This window comes from Rhinoderma darwinii, chromosome 1, assembly GCF_050947455.1.
Source record: "Rhinoderma darwinii isolate aRhiDar2 chromosome 1, aRhiDar2.hap1, whole genome shotgun sequence".
NCBI classification, from domain to species: Eukaryota; Metazoa; Chordata; class Amphibia; order Anura; family Rhinodermatidae; genus Rhinoderma; species Rhinoderma darwinii.
Window position 1 is genome coordinate 173,513,640 of NC_134687.1, and position 19,887 is coordinate 173,533,526.

At 42.1% G+C, this 19,887-nt stretch overlaps 1 protein-coding gene across 1 annotated transcript in view; it reads left to right on the forward strand.

Moving 5' to 3' along the window:
• TBCK (TBC1 domain containing kinase) overlaps positions 1–19,887 on the forward strand; it is a 297,578-nt gene that overhangs the window by 83,823 nt on the left and 193,868 nt on the right. The window contains exons 15-20 of the mRNA XM_075860593.1: positions 75–173; positions 5,027–5,089; positions 7,979–8,105; positions 9,619–9,669; positions 12,741–12,824; positions 14,147–14,232. Coding sequence (XP_075716708.1) covers positions 75–173; positions 5,027–5,089; positions 7,979–8,105; positions 9,619–9,669; positions 12,741–12,824; positions 14,147–14,232 — 510 coding nt within the window. The remainder of the gene's footprint in view (positions 1–74; positions 174–5,026; positions 5,090–7,978; positions 8,106–9,618; positions 9,670–12,740; positions 12,825–14,146; positions 14,233–19,887) is intronic.

The following is a 19,887-nucleotide window of genomic DNA, read 5'->3' on the forward strand; positions in this document are numbered from 1 at the left end:
TTGATCTATTCTTTGTTTTACCTTCAATATGCCTTTAAATAAGGACATTATTGATATTTGTGCTTGTTTTCAAGGCTTATCCATATAAGAAAAATTTGATTTGGAAGGAGGCTAGAGTGGACATTCCTCCCCTTCTTAGAGGATTAACCTGGGCCGCACTCCTGGGTGTAGAAGTGAGTATCATATGTGGTTGTCTTACAATGAGAAGACATTTCATCTGTTATTCAAATCCAGACAGATGACCTCTTCTGGATCATAGTGGTTTTATAATCTGATAAAGTGGTAATGATTTTGAAGACCGCAAGTACAATTTCAATCATTGCCACAGTAATGGCTACACCATCAGTTACATGTATTAGCGCCAACCTATCGTGCAGGGCTGTACACAAATTGTCATCACTGTCCGCAGTGGGGCTCACAATCTAAATTCTATATATGCCTTTGGTCAGATCCTAACCCAGGCATTTAGTGCTGCGGGCAACAGTGCTAGCCACTGAACCACATTGCGTGTTTGTGTCAGTTTACAAAGTGTCTGTATCACTATTGTTTTTTTTTTTTTTTATAATAAATATTACTATTTTTATTCATTGGTCATCTTCTATAACACATTGTAACAGTTGCAAAGAGATAAAGTGATACAAATTAAAAGCGCGTTCATGAGAAATAAATGTAAGGCGCTACATATAGCGGAGTCGAATAGAAGCTGGTGTTTTGTCTTGCCTTTCCAGTTTTATTTACAATAGAATATAGTAGTATAGAAAACCTGTTACACGGGTTTGCTAGCAAAAGGAATGATAAGTGTTTATAATTGTGCTATTTGAGAACGACGTGGTTCATTACAGGCTCGTCTTACTTCAGGATTTTGCCTTCTTAACGCCTTGTTTTGGGAATTGGTTTCTCGCTGTTCCTGGTGTTCCTCTGCACTCATAGTTGCTCTTTTTATTCTCTGAGCCAAATATATATATAATGAATATCAGCATTGTCCCTTTTATAAGTGAGCGTGATCACACGTAGCAGCTAAGGGACAATCCTGATAATCAATATATATTATTCGATAACTCTCCCAGCAATTCTCTTTTGTAAAAGAATTGTGTCTTTAGTATTTTTTTAGATAAGGCAATTGCATGCACAGTAATTCCTTAATTACTCCTAAAAAGAAGAAAATCGTGGAACAAATCAAAAATTGTCCATGGGGTTGATAAAAATCTAGATTTTATTTTTTTGCAAAATCGCCCAGCCCTACACACAGTGATAACTCTGAGTACAGATAATGTAGTAGTGTTACCTGCAGTCCTATGTAATACCACAGATAACACAGTGATAACTCTCTGAGTACAGATAATGTAGTAGATGCACACACAGAAATATATAAACATACAGATACAGGGGCGTAACTAAAGGCTCATGGGCCCTGGTGCAAGAATTCAGCTTGGGCCCCCCTACCCCTTCCCAACATCACCAGACCCCTACGCACGCCTATGCCCGGCCGCCTTGCCCGACAGACCCCATGAATGCCTCGACAGTATAATGCTCCCCATAGCTGACCCCACAGTATAATGCCCCCCATAGCAGCCCCCACACAGTGTAATGCCCCCCATAGCTGCCCCCACACAGTGTAATGCCCCCCATAGCTGCCCACACAGTATAATGCCCCCATAGATGCCCCACACAGTATAATGCCTCCCTATAGCTGCCCCCACAGTATATTGCCACCCATAGCTGACCCATACAGTATAATGCCCCCATACAGTAGAATGCACTCCATACAGTATAATGCCACCATACAGTATAATGCTCCCCATAGCTGCTACATACAGTATAATGCCCCCCTATAGCTGCCCCCACAGTATATTGCCACCCATTGCTGGCCCATACAGTATAATACCCCTAAACAGTATAATGCACTCCATACACTATAATGTCCCATACAGTAGAATTCCCCCATAGCTGCCTCATACAGTATAATGCCCCCATACGGTATAATGCCCCCATACAGTATAATGCCCCCATAGCTGCCATATACAGTATAACACCCCCTATACAGTATAATGCCCCCATAGCTGTCCCATACAGTATAATGCCCCACATACAGTATAATGCCCGCCATAGCTGGCCCATACAGTATAATGCCCCTAAACAGTATAATGCACTCCATACACTATAATGTCCCATACAGTAGAATTCCCCCATAGCTGCCTCATACAGTATAATGCCCCCATACAGTATAATGCCCCCCATAGCTGCCATATACAGTATAACACCCCCCCCCATACAGTATAATGCCCCCATAGCTGTCCCATACAGTATAACGCCCCACATACAGTATAATGCCCACCATAGCTGGCCCATACAGTATAATGCCCCTCACTCTATACACTATAATGTCCCATACAGTAGAATTCGCCCATAGCTGCCTCATACAGTATAATGCCCCAATACAGTATAATGCCCCCATAGCTTCCATATACAGTATAACACCCCCCCATACAGTATAATGCCCCCATAGCTGTCCCATACAGTATAACGCCCCACATACAGTATAATGCCCACCATAGCTGTCCCATCCAGTATAATGCCCCACACCGTATAATGCTGTTCCATACAGTATAAATCCCCACACAGTATAATGCCCCCCATAGCTGCCACATACAGTATAATGCCGACATATAGTATAATGCCCCTCAAAGCTGTCCTATACAGTATAATGCCTCCGTACAGTATAATGCCCTCCATAGCTGCCACATACATATCCCCGTTCCCACGACGGGTGGAGAATCCTTCTCCTCCGGTCTGTGCTGTGAGTGACTCGGCGCAGACAGGCGGGATGACGTCACTACATCGCGCTTGCTGTGCCGAGCCGCTCGCGGTACAGTGAATGCTGGAGCAAGGCTCCAGCATTGCACAGAACTGTATCTGCATCCTGACGCAAATACAGTTGGAAGCACGGTCGGCGCTGTGTGGCAACGGGGGCCCTGCGACCATTGCGACCCCTAGAACTACGCCACAGTACAGATACATATATAGGCACTTAAACACAGGGCCGGCCTTAGGATAGATGGCGCTCGTGCGAAATTATCTTTCGGCTACCCACCCCATCATAAAAAAAATGCCCCACAAAAAAAGTATAATGCCCCTTTAGTGTCCCCCATACAGTATAATATTGAATAATATATATGTCCTCTAATTGTGCCCACACAGTATTATGTCCCCTGTACTACCCCTACACAGTATAATGTCCGCTTAGTGGCCCCCACACAGTTCTATGCCCCCTCCCATGGCTGACACACACAGCCTCCCCTTGTAGATAGTGCCCTCCTGTAGATTGTGCCATACAGGCTCCCTGTAGACAGTGGCATAATCCCCCACCTCCTCCTTGTAGATCATGCCATACAGCCCCCCACCTCCCCCTTGTAGACCGTGCCACCCAAAAAACTAACTGAGTTGCTTCACGATAGGATCCTTGCGTAGGCTGGCGTGATCCTGTAGCCTAGTACAGAGTTTCCCAACCTTTTCGTACTTGAGGTACCACTGGAAAAATAAAATGTCCTCAGGGTACCCTTTTTGCGTTTTTTTTTTAAGCCGTTGAAGCTAATGCAAAGATGCAGGCAAAAAAGCACTCCAAACTGGCACCGCAGGTATTTCCTGCCTCCTATTAATTTCAATTGGAGCTCAGAGGTGGAAACCACTTCAAGACCATCAGCCCGCCACTCTCACTAAAATGACCATCAGCCCGCCACTCACAGATTCCCCCTTGTAGATAGTGCCGCACAGCCCCCTGGCAGGTAGTGCCGCACAGCCCCCTGGCAGGTAGTGCCGCACAGCCCCCTGGCAGGTAGTGCCGCACAGCCCCCTGGCAGGTAGTGCCGCACAGCCCCCTGGCAGGTAGTGCCGCACAGCCCCCTGGCAGGTAGTGCCGCACAGCCCCCTGGCAGGTAGTGCCGCACAGCCCCCTAGCCGGTAGTGCCGCACAGCCCCCTTGTAGGTAGCGCCGCACAGCCCCCTTGTAGATAGCACCCCCTCCTTCCTGTAGATAGCGCCACTGTAGCTCCCTGAAGGAGCGGAATCCCCCCGTGGCCGGGGATTCCGCTCCTGGAGTGCTTCGCTTTATGTCGTCTCTGTCCATATATGGGCAGTGACATCAGGGGCAACTCCTGAAGCGGAATCCCCGTTCACAGAGTCGCTGACGCTATGACCGGGGATTCCACTCCAGGAGAAGCCCCTGTCGTCTGTGTCCATTTATGGACCGTGACTTCAAGGGCTTCTCCTGGAGTGGAATTCCCGGTCACAGAGTCGGTAATGCTGTGGACGGGGATTCCGCTTCAGGAGTTGCCCCTGATGTCACTGTCCATATATGGACAGAGACCTCAAGCGGAGCACTCCAGTAGCGGAATCCCGGGGCACACAGGGATTCCGCTCCTTCAGGGAGCTACAGTGGCACTAGTAGATAGAAGAGCAGGGAGATATCTCCCTGCTCTGCTATAAAGGCGTCGCTACCACTGTAGCAGCGGCAGCTAGTGGCACCGCCGGCCATACTGGGGGCCAGTCCTAACGGGCGGCACTGGCTCCCTCATGCCTGGTGTTGCCGCTATGGCTGCTACAGCGGTCTCACGCCACTGAAAGAAGAAACGCCCGGGTGGAAAGGAGGCTGCTCAGTCGCCGGGCCCAGGCGCTTCAGAAACATGCAAGGGAAGGGAGCCAGTGCAGCGCCCCCTTCCACCTGCTGGAGTGATGCACCCTGTGCAATGGCACAGGTCGCACACCCCTAAGGCCGGCCCTGCTTAGACATAGAAATACACACACATAAAGACACACATACACACATACTGGAACATATATGCACACAGAAACACGGACAAATAGAGGCACAAACAGACAGACTGAGCACTCCTTCTTGTGGGTCAGGCTCTGGGCGGAGCTAACTGTGCCTCGGACACCACGTCCTTGCCAAATATATATATGATTATATATTAAATAATTATTGCTTTGGAGTTATACGATTTTCTGTTTTTCATGTTGCCTTTTAAAGGGTGCAATCCAAGAAAAATATGATTCTACAGACAAGGACACACCGATTCCTACTGACCGTCAGGTAAGCATTATGCTTGTTTGACATTTTTATGTTTGACCTGTTCCAGTCCCATGACGAAATTATACGTCACGAGCTGCAGCCACATCCTAACGTACGTTTTTGTCATAATGATCTCGCGGGCACTGCCAGTGCACCCGTAATATCCGCAGCAGGAGCGGGGCTGTAATAGACAGTCCTGCTCCTGTCGCAACTGCTGGGCTTGGAGAAAACTCTACTGGGATCGGAGCAAACTCCCGGTAGTTCACCTCTGTACAAGGAAGCAAGCTCGTAATAGTGACTGCAGGTTCCAGGAGGCAGAATCGATGGGTCGGTTTGGCCATGAAGAAAAAATACAAATAGAAAAAAATGAACAACGCTCCATTAAAAAAAAATATAATCAAATATATTTAAGGCTACATTTACACTACCGTTTTCAGAGCACTGTAGTTCTTTGGTTGTACTCACATTTCCATTTTTTTAACGGGTCGTTAATATTAGCCCTCAAAAAAATAGGACATGTTCTATTTTTGGCCTTTTTCACATCCCAACTGTCCCATAGAACTCAATTGAACATTTTTTTGTTGGGGATTCCGCTCCAAGAGGGAGGCCCAATGGCGCTATCTACAGTGAGGAGGGAGGTTGTGCGGCTATCTAAATGGTGGGGTGTGTGTGGCGCGATCTACAGGGGAGTGTGTGTGGCGCGATCTACAGCTGGGTGTGTGTGTGGCGCTATCTACAGGTGAGTGTGTATGGCGCTATCTACAGCTGGGTGTGTGTGTGGCGCTATCTACAGGTTGGGGGTGGCGCTATCTACAGGGGGTGTGGTGCTGTCTTAAAGGGGGGTGTGCCACTATGTGGGCACTATCTACAGTGGGCTCTGTGTGGCACTATTAAAAATGGTCAGACAGACTTGAAATGTATGAAAATTTGGAGAGACGCTAATGCAAAATGGCAATTAAAAACTGACCATTGAATGTTTTTAATGGTCATTTTTTTCACTGTCGTGTAAATATGTCCTCCTTTAATAATATACGTATCACATAAAATATCCCCATATGACCCATATAACACCATTTACCCTGCCATTACAAACATTTGTGAAAGAGTTGCTTTGAGCATGGTACTGTAATAGGATGCCTCTGTTGTAACAAGTCAGTGAAATTTCTTCCCTCCTAGAATTCCGCGAACAACTGTGAGTGGTATTATTACATAGTGGAGGCGTTTAGGTACCACAGCAACTCCGCTATGAAGTGCAGACCATGTAAGGTCCAGGAGTGCTGAGGCGCATAGTGCATTAAAGTCGCCAACGCTCTGCTGACTTAATAACTGCAGAGTCCAAACCTCCTCTTGTATTAACTTCAGCGCAAAAACTCTGCAACCAGACTTTCATGGCATGGGTTTCCATGGCTGAACAGCTGCATGCAAGTCTTACATCACCAAGCACAATGCCAAGCGTCGGATGGAGTGGTTAAGCACGCCGCCACTGGACTCCGGAGCAGTGGAAACATGTTCTGTGGAGTGACGAATCACGCTTTTCTACCTGGCATTCTGATGGACGAGTCTGGGTTTGGTGAATGCCACGATAACGTTACCTGTCTGACTGCATTGTGCCAACTGTAAAGTTTGGTGGAGGAGGGATAATACTATGGGGTTATTTTTCAGTGGTTGGCCTAGACCCATTCGTTTTAATGAAGGGAAACGTAATGCTATAGCATACCAAGCCTTTATGGACAATTGTATGCTTCCAACTTTTTGGGTACAGTTTGGGGAAGGCCCTGTTTTGTTCCAGCAAGACTGTGCCCGACTGCACAAAGCAAGGTCCATAAAGGCATGGTTGGGGGAATTTGGTGTGGGAATACTTGACTGGCCCACACAGAGCTCTGGCCCCAACCTCATCGTACACCTTTGGGATAAACTAGAACAGAGATTACTAGCCAGGCCCTCTCGTCCAACATCAGTGCCTGATCTCACAAATGCTCTTCTGGATGGAAGGCCAAAAAATTCTCACAGACACACCCCAAAATCTTGTAGAAAGCCTTCCCAGAAGAGTGGAAGCTGTTAAAGCCACAAAAGTGGGTCCTACTCTGTATTAACACCCGTGGCTTTAGAATAGGAAGTCCTAAAAGCTCCTGTAGGTGTAATCTGTAGGTGTCCCAACAATTGTGCCCATATAATGTGTTTAGTATCCCCATTAGCGTAAGAGCCTAAACTTTAAATATATGTACTTTGTGTAGGCCATTGATGAACGGGGGAAAAACCACGGAGGAATTGTGGTTTTCTTTGGCCTGTACCCCCAAAATCTAATTATTAAATATTAAAGGCTAAAGTATACATACTCAAAAATGTTATGACTAGAAAGTACAATATGTTCCGCAACAAAACAAGGCCTCATTCAACCACATTGGCGCTTATTTATGCAAATGACTCTGTGCTATTCGGTCGGTCTGTTTTCCCGCAAGTGCTCCTGCTCTCACCAGTTGCGCAGGTTAAAATGGTGAGAATAGGAGTACTTGCAGGCAAGCGGGCTGCTTAAGTGCCACTTGCAGTCCTTTGCTTATGGCTATGCTTAAGTCGTTCATCTGGACAAACAAGGTAATTTAAAGCAAACTAAAGGTTTGTGGGCAGAAAGTTTTAAAGACCTACCAAACGCTGGCACCAGTTTGGTAGGCAGATAGGAGCTGACAGGTTTCCTTTATAGCCACCACCAAAAGTGGTCCAAGAAACGAACTGGCCACAGTGTCATGAGCATCCTAGGCTCATTGAAGCACGTTGGCAGCGAAGGCTACCCCATCTGGTTATGACAGTGTGCTTTCTGGGTACAAATTATTGTGAAATATACCTGTATGACTTTTTGGTTCAATATTGTCTTAATCTGCCAGAAATGCGAATTGTCTGCTCTTTGTTTTTCAGATTGAGGTAGATATCCCACGATGTCATCAATACGACGAGCTCCTGTCATCACCCGAAGGACATGCAAAATTTCGAAGGGTGTTAAAAGCTTGGGTGGTATCACATCCAAACTTAGTATACTGGCAAGGTAACTTGTTCTAACTAGAAGTTTCATTACATCAATCTGAAAGTTAGTGTATGTCAGTGTAGTTATGTCAAGTCAGTTGCCTTCTACAGTTCAAAAACATACTGTGTGCAATTTGACATCCTATAGAAATGGTCCTACTTTATGTAAGTGTGTTTGCAGGACATAGAAATAATACATTGTATTCTGTATTGGGAGATAGGGTAATGGAAATTAATACAATCTCTATGCAGGGCTGTGGAATGTGTTGGTGCTAACTAAACAATGGATAGGTCATAAATAAAAACATGTCAATAAGATCTTATTAGGCATTGAAGAATGTAAGAAAAAAAACTACCGTAATGCAAAGTCACGGCAAAGTCACGATTTATTTCTTTTCTAATGTCAAATTTGTATATTATTCGTCCTCCAACCTCATTTGTCAATTACCATATGTATCTTGTTGTATTGTGCATCACCCACTCAAAAGTTTGGAGACTTTTTGGGGGAATAATGGGTGCCCTCTTTTTTTAGAACTAAAAGAGCACCTCCCTTCCCATTGGAGGGTGCAGTTGTAAGGGAGTAGCACATGACTGAGGATCAGACTAGACACGGGGTTTGTTTCTAGTCTATAACCATGGAGCTACGTCTGCATTACAGATTTCTTTTTTTATTTCATTGCATTAGAGCAAAGGCAGACTGAGATTTGTTTGGGGCCCCCTGAACAGTAAGGGGAACCAAAGCATGTAGAGCTTGTTTTAAGAAAGATGGAGCTCTGGCTCCCTATAAAGATACATGGCAATTCCCATGTACCGAAATCGTCATGGGAGCAATAAATTAAAAAAAAAATGGTTGCAAAAGTGTACATATCATTAAAATATAATAATAAAAATAACAATCACATTGCTACAACCACCGTGCTCTATTAATGTTGAATTTAAATGAACGACCTAAGGCTTCCTGTCACCAAGCGGAGAAATGTAGGATTGTGTGCTGCCTCCTTATTTCTACATTTGTGCTTTAAATTTTGGGAACAGTTGGACAAATCCCCAGGAACGCTTGAGCATCCAATAGAGCTTTTTGTCTTAGTATTCTGCTCATTTTCATTTATGAAGTTCTCCGAGGAGCCTATATAAATAGCTTGGACTTGCTGTACTGTAGATGTAGGTTTTATTTCTCACAGGGATGGCATATGACCGATCACCTCAGCTTATCGCAGTGACTATGGAAGAAGGATCTTGTCTAGTTTTATTGCACTAATCGCTTTTTTTGTTTTTGAGCAATTTGTGTCTATACTTGTACGGCTCTGATCGCTTTTCATTTTTGCTCTATTTTCGGCGTTTCTGACGTATCCATAGAGCTTCATGCACCTGGCACGTGCTAAAAGAGGCATTTTGGCATACGCTGGATTGGTATTCATCGGCCTACCGTTTTTTTGTGTTTACTATATGATTTGTGAAATGATGTTGAGTTACTGTATTATTTTTCTGTGCTTGTACAAGATTGTTTGAATATATTTCTGCTTTTGTATTGTCAGGTTTGGATTCTTTGTGTGCCCCATTCCTCTATTTAAACTTTAACAATGAAGGTAAGTGTATGTAATTTTAAAGGACCATTATAGTGTAACTCCAAGTATGAGCATCTTTTCACGTTCGGAGCCCTTTATTATCCTATCTCCCCTGCCCCAAACACACAACTCGAGGGGTGCCAATGGGTTGACTCAGCAGCCGGGGGCCTAAGAAAGGCCCTCAGGCATGCTAAGTCTATGTGCCTATTAGGCTGGCTTAGGCGGGGGCTACAGGTTGCCTGCCAGGGTAGCTCTGACAGGCAAAATATATTGCAGTATTTGCAATGTATTAAAAAAGCAATCTCAAAGTTTAATGAGGTAAAAAATTTGACACGTAGAGTAATGTTAATGTAATTTATACTGCACAGTAAACCGCATAAACACAGATCCCCAAAATAAAAGAATGGCGGAAATACAGTTTTTTTCTAAAAGCCCCCTCAATAAATAAATTAATAAAAGGTTATCAATAAGTTATATGTTCCCCAAAATGTTGCTGTTAAATTATGCAACTCATACCGCAAAAAACAAGCCCTCATACCGTACAGCTACTTTGACGGTAAAATAATAAAATTATGGACTTCAGAATGCGACAAGCAAAAGTGTTTTTTCTTTCTGTATTTGGTATTTCTGTAAGAGTGAGTTCACACGCAGCAGATTTGTGGCGGATATTTCTACATTTCCATTCATCTGAATGGAACTTGCAGAAATCCATGTGCAGAAACATCCCCATTTAGATGGATGGAACTGATTTTTATTTGCAGAAATTACTGCAACAAATCTGCCGCATGTAAATTTACCCTAATAATTACGTCCCATAGACTAAAACGGACATGATATTTATACTATATGTGAATGGCTTAAAAAAAAATGCGACGATGCAAACCCCCCCCCCCCCTTCAAGAAAAAATAAAACACTGTTTCCTTAAGGGTTAAGATGTTAGATGTTTGTTGTCAATGCAGAGCAATATTCTTGGTAAGCTAAACCTCAAGCATCCCCACTTGTATAGAAGCATAAGAATATTTGAGGCCCCCTCTACTCCATTATGCATTAATGATTTAGTGATATCGTATTGTTAGACCTTAGAAAAACAGGTCTCCATTACCTGCCCACTCCCAGATTACTAATACTGGCCACACAAGCAGCATTTTCAGCACAATGGATTACATTAATGATGCGTGCCAAATTATTCCATCTCCAGTTCTACCAGTACAAACACAACGTGACTATTTTAAATGACATTTGATGGTTGAATTCAACGGTTTTATTTACAACGATACTCTATTGATTCACCCTTTTTTTACTTTTACCTTCTAATGTTCTTAAGTTTTAGATTTATGCTTCATAATAAAACACAAGCTTTTCAGCAATTTCTAGGCATGTCTTAAATAACGCTTTGTACCAATAACTGCATAGAATGCTGAAAACCTTTAAAGTGTGTGTCACGTATACACCTTCGCAGCAAGTGATGTGGTTAGAACTGTATGGGGTTAATCTATTTCCACTCACTCAATCTTGCACTCCCTTTCTACTCGGCTTAAAAAAATGAGAATAAATTACACCCGAATCCACACACTCCAGATACACAACTGCCATTACCTACCAAATTCTAGGTACCCAGCGCACACGCTGCACTCTAAGAAAGGCCTATGGATTCTTTAGAGCATATATGGACCAAACTTAGTTACGTTTTAATATAAAAAGTACAGTGCGTATAAAAATTATTTAAATGACAAAATTACACAAAACATGCAAAACAGTTACAAATTTAAGGGGAGAAATAAGAGAAAGACCTAACACTTACAGTTCTTCATAGGTTCTTCTGCTTCCATGAGGGTAGAAATGAACAAGGGGTCCACACCTCAAACTTGGTTCTGACCCCACAATATGAACCACTTTCTAATTGTCCAGGACATATTTTATACTCTCCGTCTTTGGCTCACGTTTCTAGGGCTGTCCTTCAGTTCATTGGGACAAATGAGTGATAAGTGGGTAGGATCATGTATATTATATAGTTGACTGTCCCTTTATTCACCTCACTTTGATGCTCTACTCCGGGATGAGGAAATGTCCATTTGCCCGTCTTTTAATGTTTGTACGGACGTAAAGGTATACCCTTATGCGCACGACAGTCAGTTTTCACGGACCAGATTCACCCACTGAAGTGAATGGGTCCATGAAAACTATCGGGTGCCACTCAGATGCCTTGATAGATGGCCCGAGTGGCACTCTGTTGTGTGCTACTTCAAGAGACAAGCTCATGTCACTGCTATATACCATAGTCCGGTACATCCAAAATTACAAAAATAATTTCTGGCCACTCTGGCTTATTCCAAGAGTTTATTGACCAATCTTGAGAAATTAACCATGTTGTTGCCAGTAACATACAGCCATATTACCTTTTCGTTACAATGTGTGTTACCCTAAATAACCTACTTCTCTGTATTTAACGAATAATTTTTCTGCCATGTTACACCGACAATAATTGGCATTTCGGCTTATGACTATGAAAAGTTCATGTTTTTTTGTATTATTCACTTAGTGTTTTATTTATTTTTACACAGCAGTATTTGCTCCGGGTGGTCGGTATTCTTACTTTTTCGAGCCCCCGTGGCCAGTTTATTTACGTTTTGAACAAACTTTCATAATTCATAAATAATCTTGGGGGGGGGGGGGGTCATGTAGCATAACCAGGCCATTGATTCTTTCACTCTGGTCCAAGAAGCTGCCAATATACAGAAGATGAAAGATCAGCGAACTTGGCATTTTTTTTTGTTTTAAAATTCTGCATGAATGATTTCCAGCGCATTCTGTTGTGTTACACTATTGTTTTTTTTAACTTTGTCCATGATCTTTCAGTTTAGTCTGGCATGTTGATTGTTGGTGCCAACGTACGATTGATCAGACACAATATCTTAAATGTATGGCCAGCTTGACTTGCAAGTTTCCAAGGTGCTCTGTACGCTATAGGTTCTTAACACAATTTGCAAAAGATGTTATATGTACATAATACTGTGTTTTTTCTGCTGTAAAAACTTCTAGGTGTCTATTGTGGAAAATGAAGTAATCCTTTTTTTTTTTTTTTTTTTTCTAGCATTGGCATATTCCTGTATGTCTGCGTTCATACCAAAGTACCTGTACAATTTCTTTTTGAAAGATAATTCCCATGTTATTCAAGGTTAGTTGCTTACACTTCCAAGTGTAATATAAAAAGTATGTTTCGGTCTCGGCAGTTTATTTGTCCTGTGATTGGCTAGAATTCTGCGCTTGACAAGCATCATCAGATCCTGTATCTGTAGTTTTGATGAGCTATAGTTCATCGCCTGCGCGACACAGCCAGAGACCGTGGACAAAGCTGTCACTTTGTATATGAAGAGACTGCTGTCATATTTTATCATTCCTTGTTATGGGGAATTATAGCTAAATGTCTCATACCATCTGGGAACTCATTTTAAATACCATTTTTTGTTACGAGGAATAAACTTGATATTGCAGCCGAGGGGTTGTTATGACCATCAGTCCTGATGACGTTGTAGTGACGTTGCATGTTATGAGAAGTTTTGGTCTTACATGTACGGAGCCTTTCTTACTCGTGATTGGCACAGCCAGACCAACTCCCCATTGTACGTGGTTGGCTGAGCCAGAGCCAACGTCCCATTGTAAGGCCGGATTCACACTGGCTTTGCGCATCTCGGACATAAAAAACTGCAGTTTTTCACGTCCGAGGTACATCCGTGCACTGCACTGCGGGATGTGAAGTCACGAATCCCCCATAGACTAGAGTCAATGGAGGTATGTGTGAAGCGTGAAAAAATAGGACATGTCCTATTTTCACACGGACCTTTCACACGGTCCGTTGAAACAACGGCCGTGTGAATGGCCACATTGAATTTATATAAGTCCGTGTGACGGCCGTTGTTTCAACGGCCGTCACAAGGACTTTTAACACGTTCGTGTGAATAAGACCTAAGTTATTGGCTGAGCTCAAGCCTACTCCCCTTTTGAAAGATATTATTGTAATTTAATTTTATTAATAAAGCAGAGAAGGATTTTTGGGTATACAAAGCATTGTCTCTGTGTCTCTTACTTCTCTCCAATATATCAATATAACTTATGGATTTGGATCTGGATAAGTGACTGAAGGGTGTCTGTTGACACACCCATCAATAATTTCAGTAATATATTTTGTCCAGGATTGCGTCAGCAGAGACTGATGACATATTAATCTACTGGAACTAGCACTTATCCCTAATTTGTTTAAATTTAAAAAAAAAATAAATGGTCCACATGGTACAGGTTGTTGTTTTCTGCAACCGGAGGGTTAGGGCCCGTGCTAGGAACAATTTCTATGCCGTATTACAGTTTAAAATATAAACTCCAAATTGCCGATTTATATAGAAATCTGAATAAGTTAAATATATGATCATCTGTCTTAGCCTATTGTTGAAAAGGGCTTCTTCACTCTGATTACACCTGTCTGTGATGTTGCTGTCATTTCAGAGTACCTGACTGTTTTTTCCCAAATGATTGCTTTTCATGACCCGGAACTGAGTAACCACCTCAATGAAATTGGTTTTATTCCAGATGTAAGTATAAACGCTTTTGCAAATGTACAGTGCTATAAAAACAGTGTGTGTGTCTATCTGCCATTTATCTGCAAATATTAATGCACTATTAGTTAACTTTATCATAGTCAAAAACATTGAAAAATAAAATTTGTCAAATGCAAAGGTTGGGCATCCCGTAAGGCCCCATGCACACGACCGTAATTGCGGTTCAAAGTACGGACCCATTAATTTCTATTGCCCATGAACACTTCCTGAATAAATAAATATATATATATATGGAAAGGTGTCCGGGCCGAAGAAAGGCTCCGCAAAAAATGGGACATGTCTTATTCTTTGATTTTACGGACCGTGCTCCTATACTTTATAATGGGAGCACGGCCCGCAAATGCGAGTGACTGTCCGCAGCCATGATCATAAACCGGGATTGACTGACGCTGAACCACATAGCATAACAGAGCCACCATTAATAGCTGGCAAACTGTATCTTCTTCCTTTTTGCTACATCTGAGGCAGCCTCACATTCCTGCAGGTCCTATGCAATGGTGTGGAGTTTTGCTCTGCATACCTGACCAATCTATAAATTAATCTAATCTTTCTAGATCTACTTGTCCTGACTTTATCTTTTTTACTTAGAACATTATTAGAAGAAGTAATTATATATGTGTTTTGGTGTGTGTAAATATGTATATATGTATATATATTTATTACAGTGTTTGTGTGTATGTGTGTGTGTGTGTGTGTGTGTGTGTGTGTGTGTATATATATATAGAAGAATTAGGGATGCACGATGCATTGAAACTTCGATACTGTGCATCCCCAAACGGTTCGATACTGTTGTTTCATTTATTTCAATACTAAGCAGTTCGGCCACACAGCTCAGTATGGTAACACATGAATGTATGAGAGCGGGGCTGCGGCTGTGTGATACAGCCATTGCCCCGCTACTGAGTCCTGACAACTGCACGCCGTCAGGATGATGCGATGCGGCCAGCACTGCACTAATGAGCCCCGGCACTGAAGACAGAACATGGCGGGTGCACTGCAAAACACCCCACTGTTCTGTCTTCTGTGCCTGAACCGCCGCTCATTACTGCAGCGCCAGCCACATCACCTCATGCTGACCGCGCGCGCACTTGTTGTGAGGAGCGGGGCAATGGTTGTATTACACAGCCGGAGCCCCGCTCTATAACGGCGGAGATCAGAGAAACCTCTCATTCCCCTGAATGCTGCGATCAAAGCTGACTGCAGCATTCAGGAGAAAATGAGAAGGGGGGATGCCCCTAGATTGCATCACAGGGAATTCCTGTGACGCGATCGAGGGCCATACCATATATGGCCAGACAGCCCAGGGTCTATTGAATTACCCCAGGGCTGTCTTACCATTTTGCCTGTTAGGGAATACTTAGGTATGTGCTAACAACTGCCTGTGTACTATACATACACAAGCTAATGTACTGGCATTTATCTGATATATGCCAGTACATTAAAGTTTAAATATAAAGTAAAATCAAAGTAATATTAAATTTTAAAAAAATACACATACACCTTTTTTTGCAATAAACATTGAAATAAGTCTCAATACATAAAACATACACATATTCGGTATTGGCGCGGCCGTAATAACCTGCACAACAATTTTTTTCCGTCATTTCTGATGTGTACGCTGTTAAAAAAAAAAAAAAAATGTTTTCACTTATTAATGTAAGGCACGAGGTGTGATGAATTAAACCTCCATGTGCCTCACATTAATAGTAATTAACCCCATCATGTACCTCGCACATTAACCCATTATGACTGAGAAACATACTATTAATGTGAGGCACAATTCATCACACCTCGCGCCTCACATCACAAAATAGAAGAACTTTTTTTTTATTACTGTTGACAAAGTATCGTTTCGGTTTCGAAATCGCAATACTACACGAAGTATCGGTATCGAAGTCCAAATTATGGTATCGTGACATCCCTAAGAAGAATATGTATATATTATATTATATTATAACGATCAGCTATAACATTAAAACAACTGACAGGTGAAGTGTATAACATGGAATATACTTTCTGTAATAATTCCTCATGATTTTCAAGATCTCTGCTTGTGGTTACTCAGTAGGAACATTCATTACTTTCAGTGGGTAAAATAACATTCATTTGCTTAAACCGTACAACCCCTTTAAAGGATCTGCTGCTAACATCGTGGTGCCAGATACCACTGGACACCTTCAGAAGTCTTGTGTAGTCTATGCCTCAACAGGTGATATCTGTTCTGTCGACACGAGGGGGACCTATACAATACAATGGTCCCTCAACATACAATATTAATTGGTTCCGGGACGACCATTGTATGTTGAAACCATAACCCTATGGAAAACTGGTAATTGGTTCCGAAGCCCCTAAATGTTCTCCCGAAACAATAAAAAGGTGGATTGAAGACAAATAAGCACAAAATATAGATAAAGCATGTACTGTAAGTACAGTGGCCCCTGAAGTTACAATATTAATTGGTTCTGGGGCAACGATTGTAAGTTGAAAATATTGTAACTAGAGATCATATCTCTATGGAAAACTAGGAATTGGTTCCAAATCCCACAAAATGTCACAGATAGGAAAAAATTATGATTAATCAGATCTAATACAGATAAAGCAAGTTCTCACATACAAAAGTCAGAAATACTGTAGCTGCTGGAAGATGTAAATCACTTTCTACAATGAGGACAGGAGCTTCTTCAGGAGCCTGTACAGTACACAGTGTACCAGAAATATAACATGAAGCCGCCCTCACCTAGTGTCCAAAGGAGCAACTCATTCTGGCGCAGGTATAGAGCAGTACAGAACATGTAGTACTGTACTGTAGAGAGGTGCTAGTAGACAACCAATCGGGGCATGCACTGCATTACTACTTAGACTGTGAGCCCCAATGGGGACAGCGCTGTGGAATATGTTGGCGCTATATAATTAACAGAAATAAATAATAATAATAAACCGGTATTTTACCAGTAAATTTCCCCTTCTGATTGGCTGGATCTTCCAGCCAATCACACTCACCCGAGAACCAGAAATTTTGTGCTATTGTATGTGGAATATGGTTTCAAGTTACTATGGCCCAGGAAAGACCATTGTATGTTGAAAATATTGTAACCGGACGCCATTGTAACTTGATGGACCACTGTATTAGGCAGGCAGTTTTAATGTTGTGGTTGATCAGAATGTATATTCATTCTTTATACATTAAAATTTCTTCCTATATTATCGGAACCTGAATGATAGATTATCAGATAATTCTGCATTATTAAACGTCATGGAAAATACTAAAATAAAATGCTAATAAGAATGGCTACTTTCATGTGTACTTGTTGTTTATTTTAATTTTTTTTTCATTACAAAAGGCTTCTAATTGTCTCTCTCTTTGTCAATCTTTTTGGATTGGATCTATCTTTTGAATTGGATTACTTTATTAATCCCCAAACGGAAATCGATCTATCACAACAGCTCTCGATAAAACAAAACCAATTTATCTACCATCTACAAATCATACCAATACAGTAGATTCTTGATTTCCCTTGTAGAGTCTCATGTGTAAAATTGAGTGAACTCTCTTAAACCAGATTATTTTCACCAGACCATGTTCAGCGCGGGGGAATTGGTGTGTTGGAGCTGTACTTTGCATTCTGCCTCCACTGATTGCTGTAAAATGACTGTAATTTTGTCAAGACAGTCCCTTTTCTTAATCTTTCTTCTAGATCCTAAGCGGCTATAATTCCAGGCATAAGTGCTATTAAGTTCAATCAGTGGTTCTGATGTAATCAGATGTCATATTTATTTTCTAGACTGATCCCTTACCATTAAGCTGCGGTATTGTTGATTTTACTCTTTTCCGGAATGCTGGAATGACTTGGCTCGGCCAGTTTCTAATCATCATGGTTGCATTGAATTTTGTTCAATTCTATTATCTTCTTTTAGCAAATTCTCCTGAAAAACCAAGGAATATTGGTGGACCGGTGCAATCTAAGGTTCTTATTGTTCACTTAAATCCTAACGCATTGGAGGTTCAGATCATAAGGTTGCCGCCTATACTGACAACCTTTTTGTTTATTTTCTCGAATCCTTTTGTCTCACCTAACCTTCTTTCTGAACTATCACATTACATGGCCCTATCTAATTATAAAATGAATCACCTGAAATCGGAAGCCCTCAGTATTTCCCACCTGATGTACTCTCCTCTCTGTCCTCATTCTTTCTCTGGGAGTCCATCTCTCCTGCCAAACTTTTCCAAATAAATATTCCCCTTTTGTACAATCTCTTAAAACAGATCTGGACTGCTGGTCACAAGGTATCTTCACTTGGTTCGGCCGTTGCTCCATATTCAAGATGAATACACTTCATAAAGTACTCTTTCTCTTGCAAGCCCTGCTGATTTTCATCCACAAAACCTTAATTGACAAAATCCCCCCCCCCCCCCCCTCACTAAATTTATGTGGTCTTCCAACTCATAGAATTGCAAAATACATCCTTTTCAGACCTAAAGAAGCCTGGAGGAGTCAGCTTGCCGAATTTACTCACTTATTATGTGGCCTCCCGCCTAACCAGAATCGTAGACTGGCACCGCCATGCAGACACCAGACTATGAATGCAAGTTGTCATCTTTACTCCCACTCCGTCTGACTGTCGCCCCTTTGCTCGTCGCTCTCCCCATTAGAAACTCTTCCCATCTCTTAACCAACACTGAAATCAGCCTGTAAAATATTTGTCTCAACTCGTATCTCCCCATGCCCCTCTCCGTCGTTTCCCCTATGAGATATCCACCAAGGCCACCTACATTCTTCCCAATTTAAACCATATGGCTCTTGTTTCCCCTTGGAATACCTGAATTCTATCTCCAAGTTCTGTTCTCCTAGGGATCTGGAGAGCCAATCAGCTCCACTATTTTCTTTCTACCCTTCCATTACCCAAGTCCTTCATCTGAGCCAAAACACCATTGAAGATCCTATGCTCAAAAACCAGACCAGCGGGACACACTCTTTCTATGATCTGTGAGATGTCTTTGACATGACGTATTTCTCAAGAATTGACTACTGGATGGCATTTCAAGACTCCGCTGAATATTAATATTAGCACAATTATAAACTCCCACAGGAGGTCCTGTTTTGTCTTCGGGGCGAGAGATGAGGCGGGTGCTCTTTAGCCCTCCTTTTTTATTTTTTTCTCTTTCTCCTTTCTCGCTTTCATTCATTTTTTCCTTCCTTTCTTTCTTGTCCTGTCTTTTCTTTCCTCCACATAATTCCAATTTCTGCTGGATTCCTGGCTTTGTTGGTCATAGGTAAATTTATACACCTTTGAATAACCGTTATGTTTGTGCTTGACTGCATGCCCTATATTATGCTGTCTTCTTCTTTTGTTGTTGTTTTTCTTTACCTCAGTATTGTTAGTCCACCCAGTTCTTCCCCTATCCCTTTTAATTTTATCATATTAATTGAAAAATTTAATATAAAGGATTAAAAAAATAATAATCTGAATGACTGCCATGTAATACTACATATCCATGCAACAGCCAGAGGAAGGTCCAGACACACTCCCATATTAAGGGAGTTGTCTTTGATGAGACAACCGTTTAATAATTTAACATTTTCTTGTTCTTGTAACCTTTCTTTTTAGTCTTTAAATGTGAACTTTCCT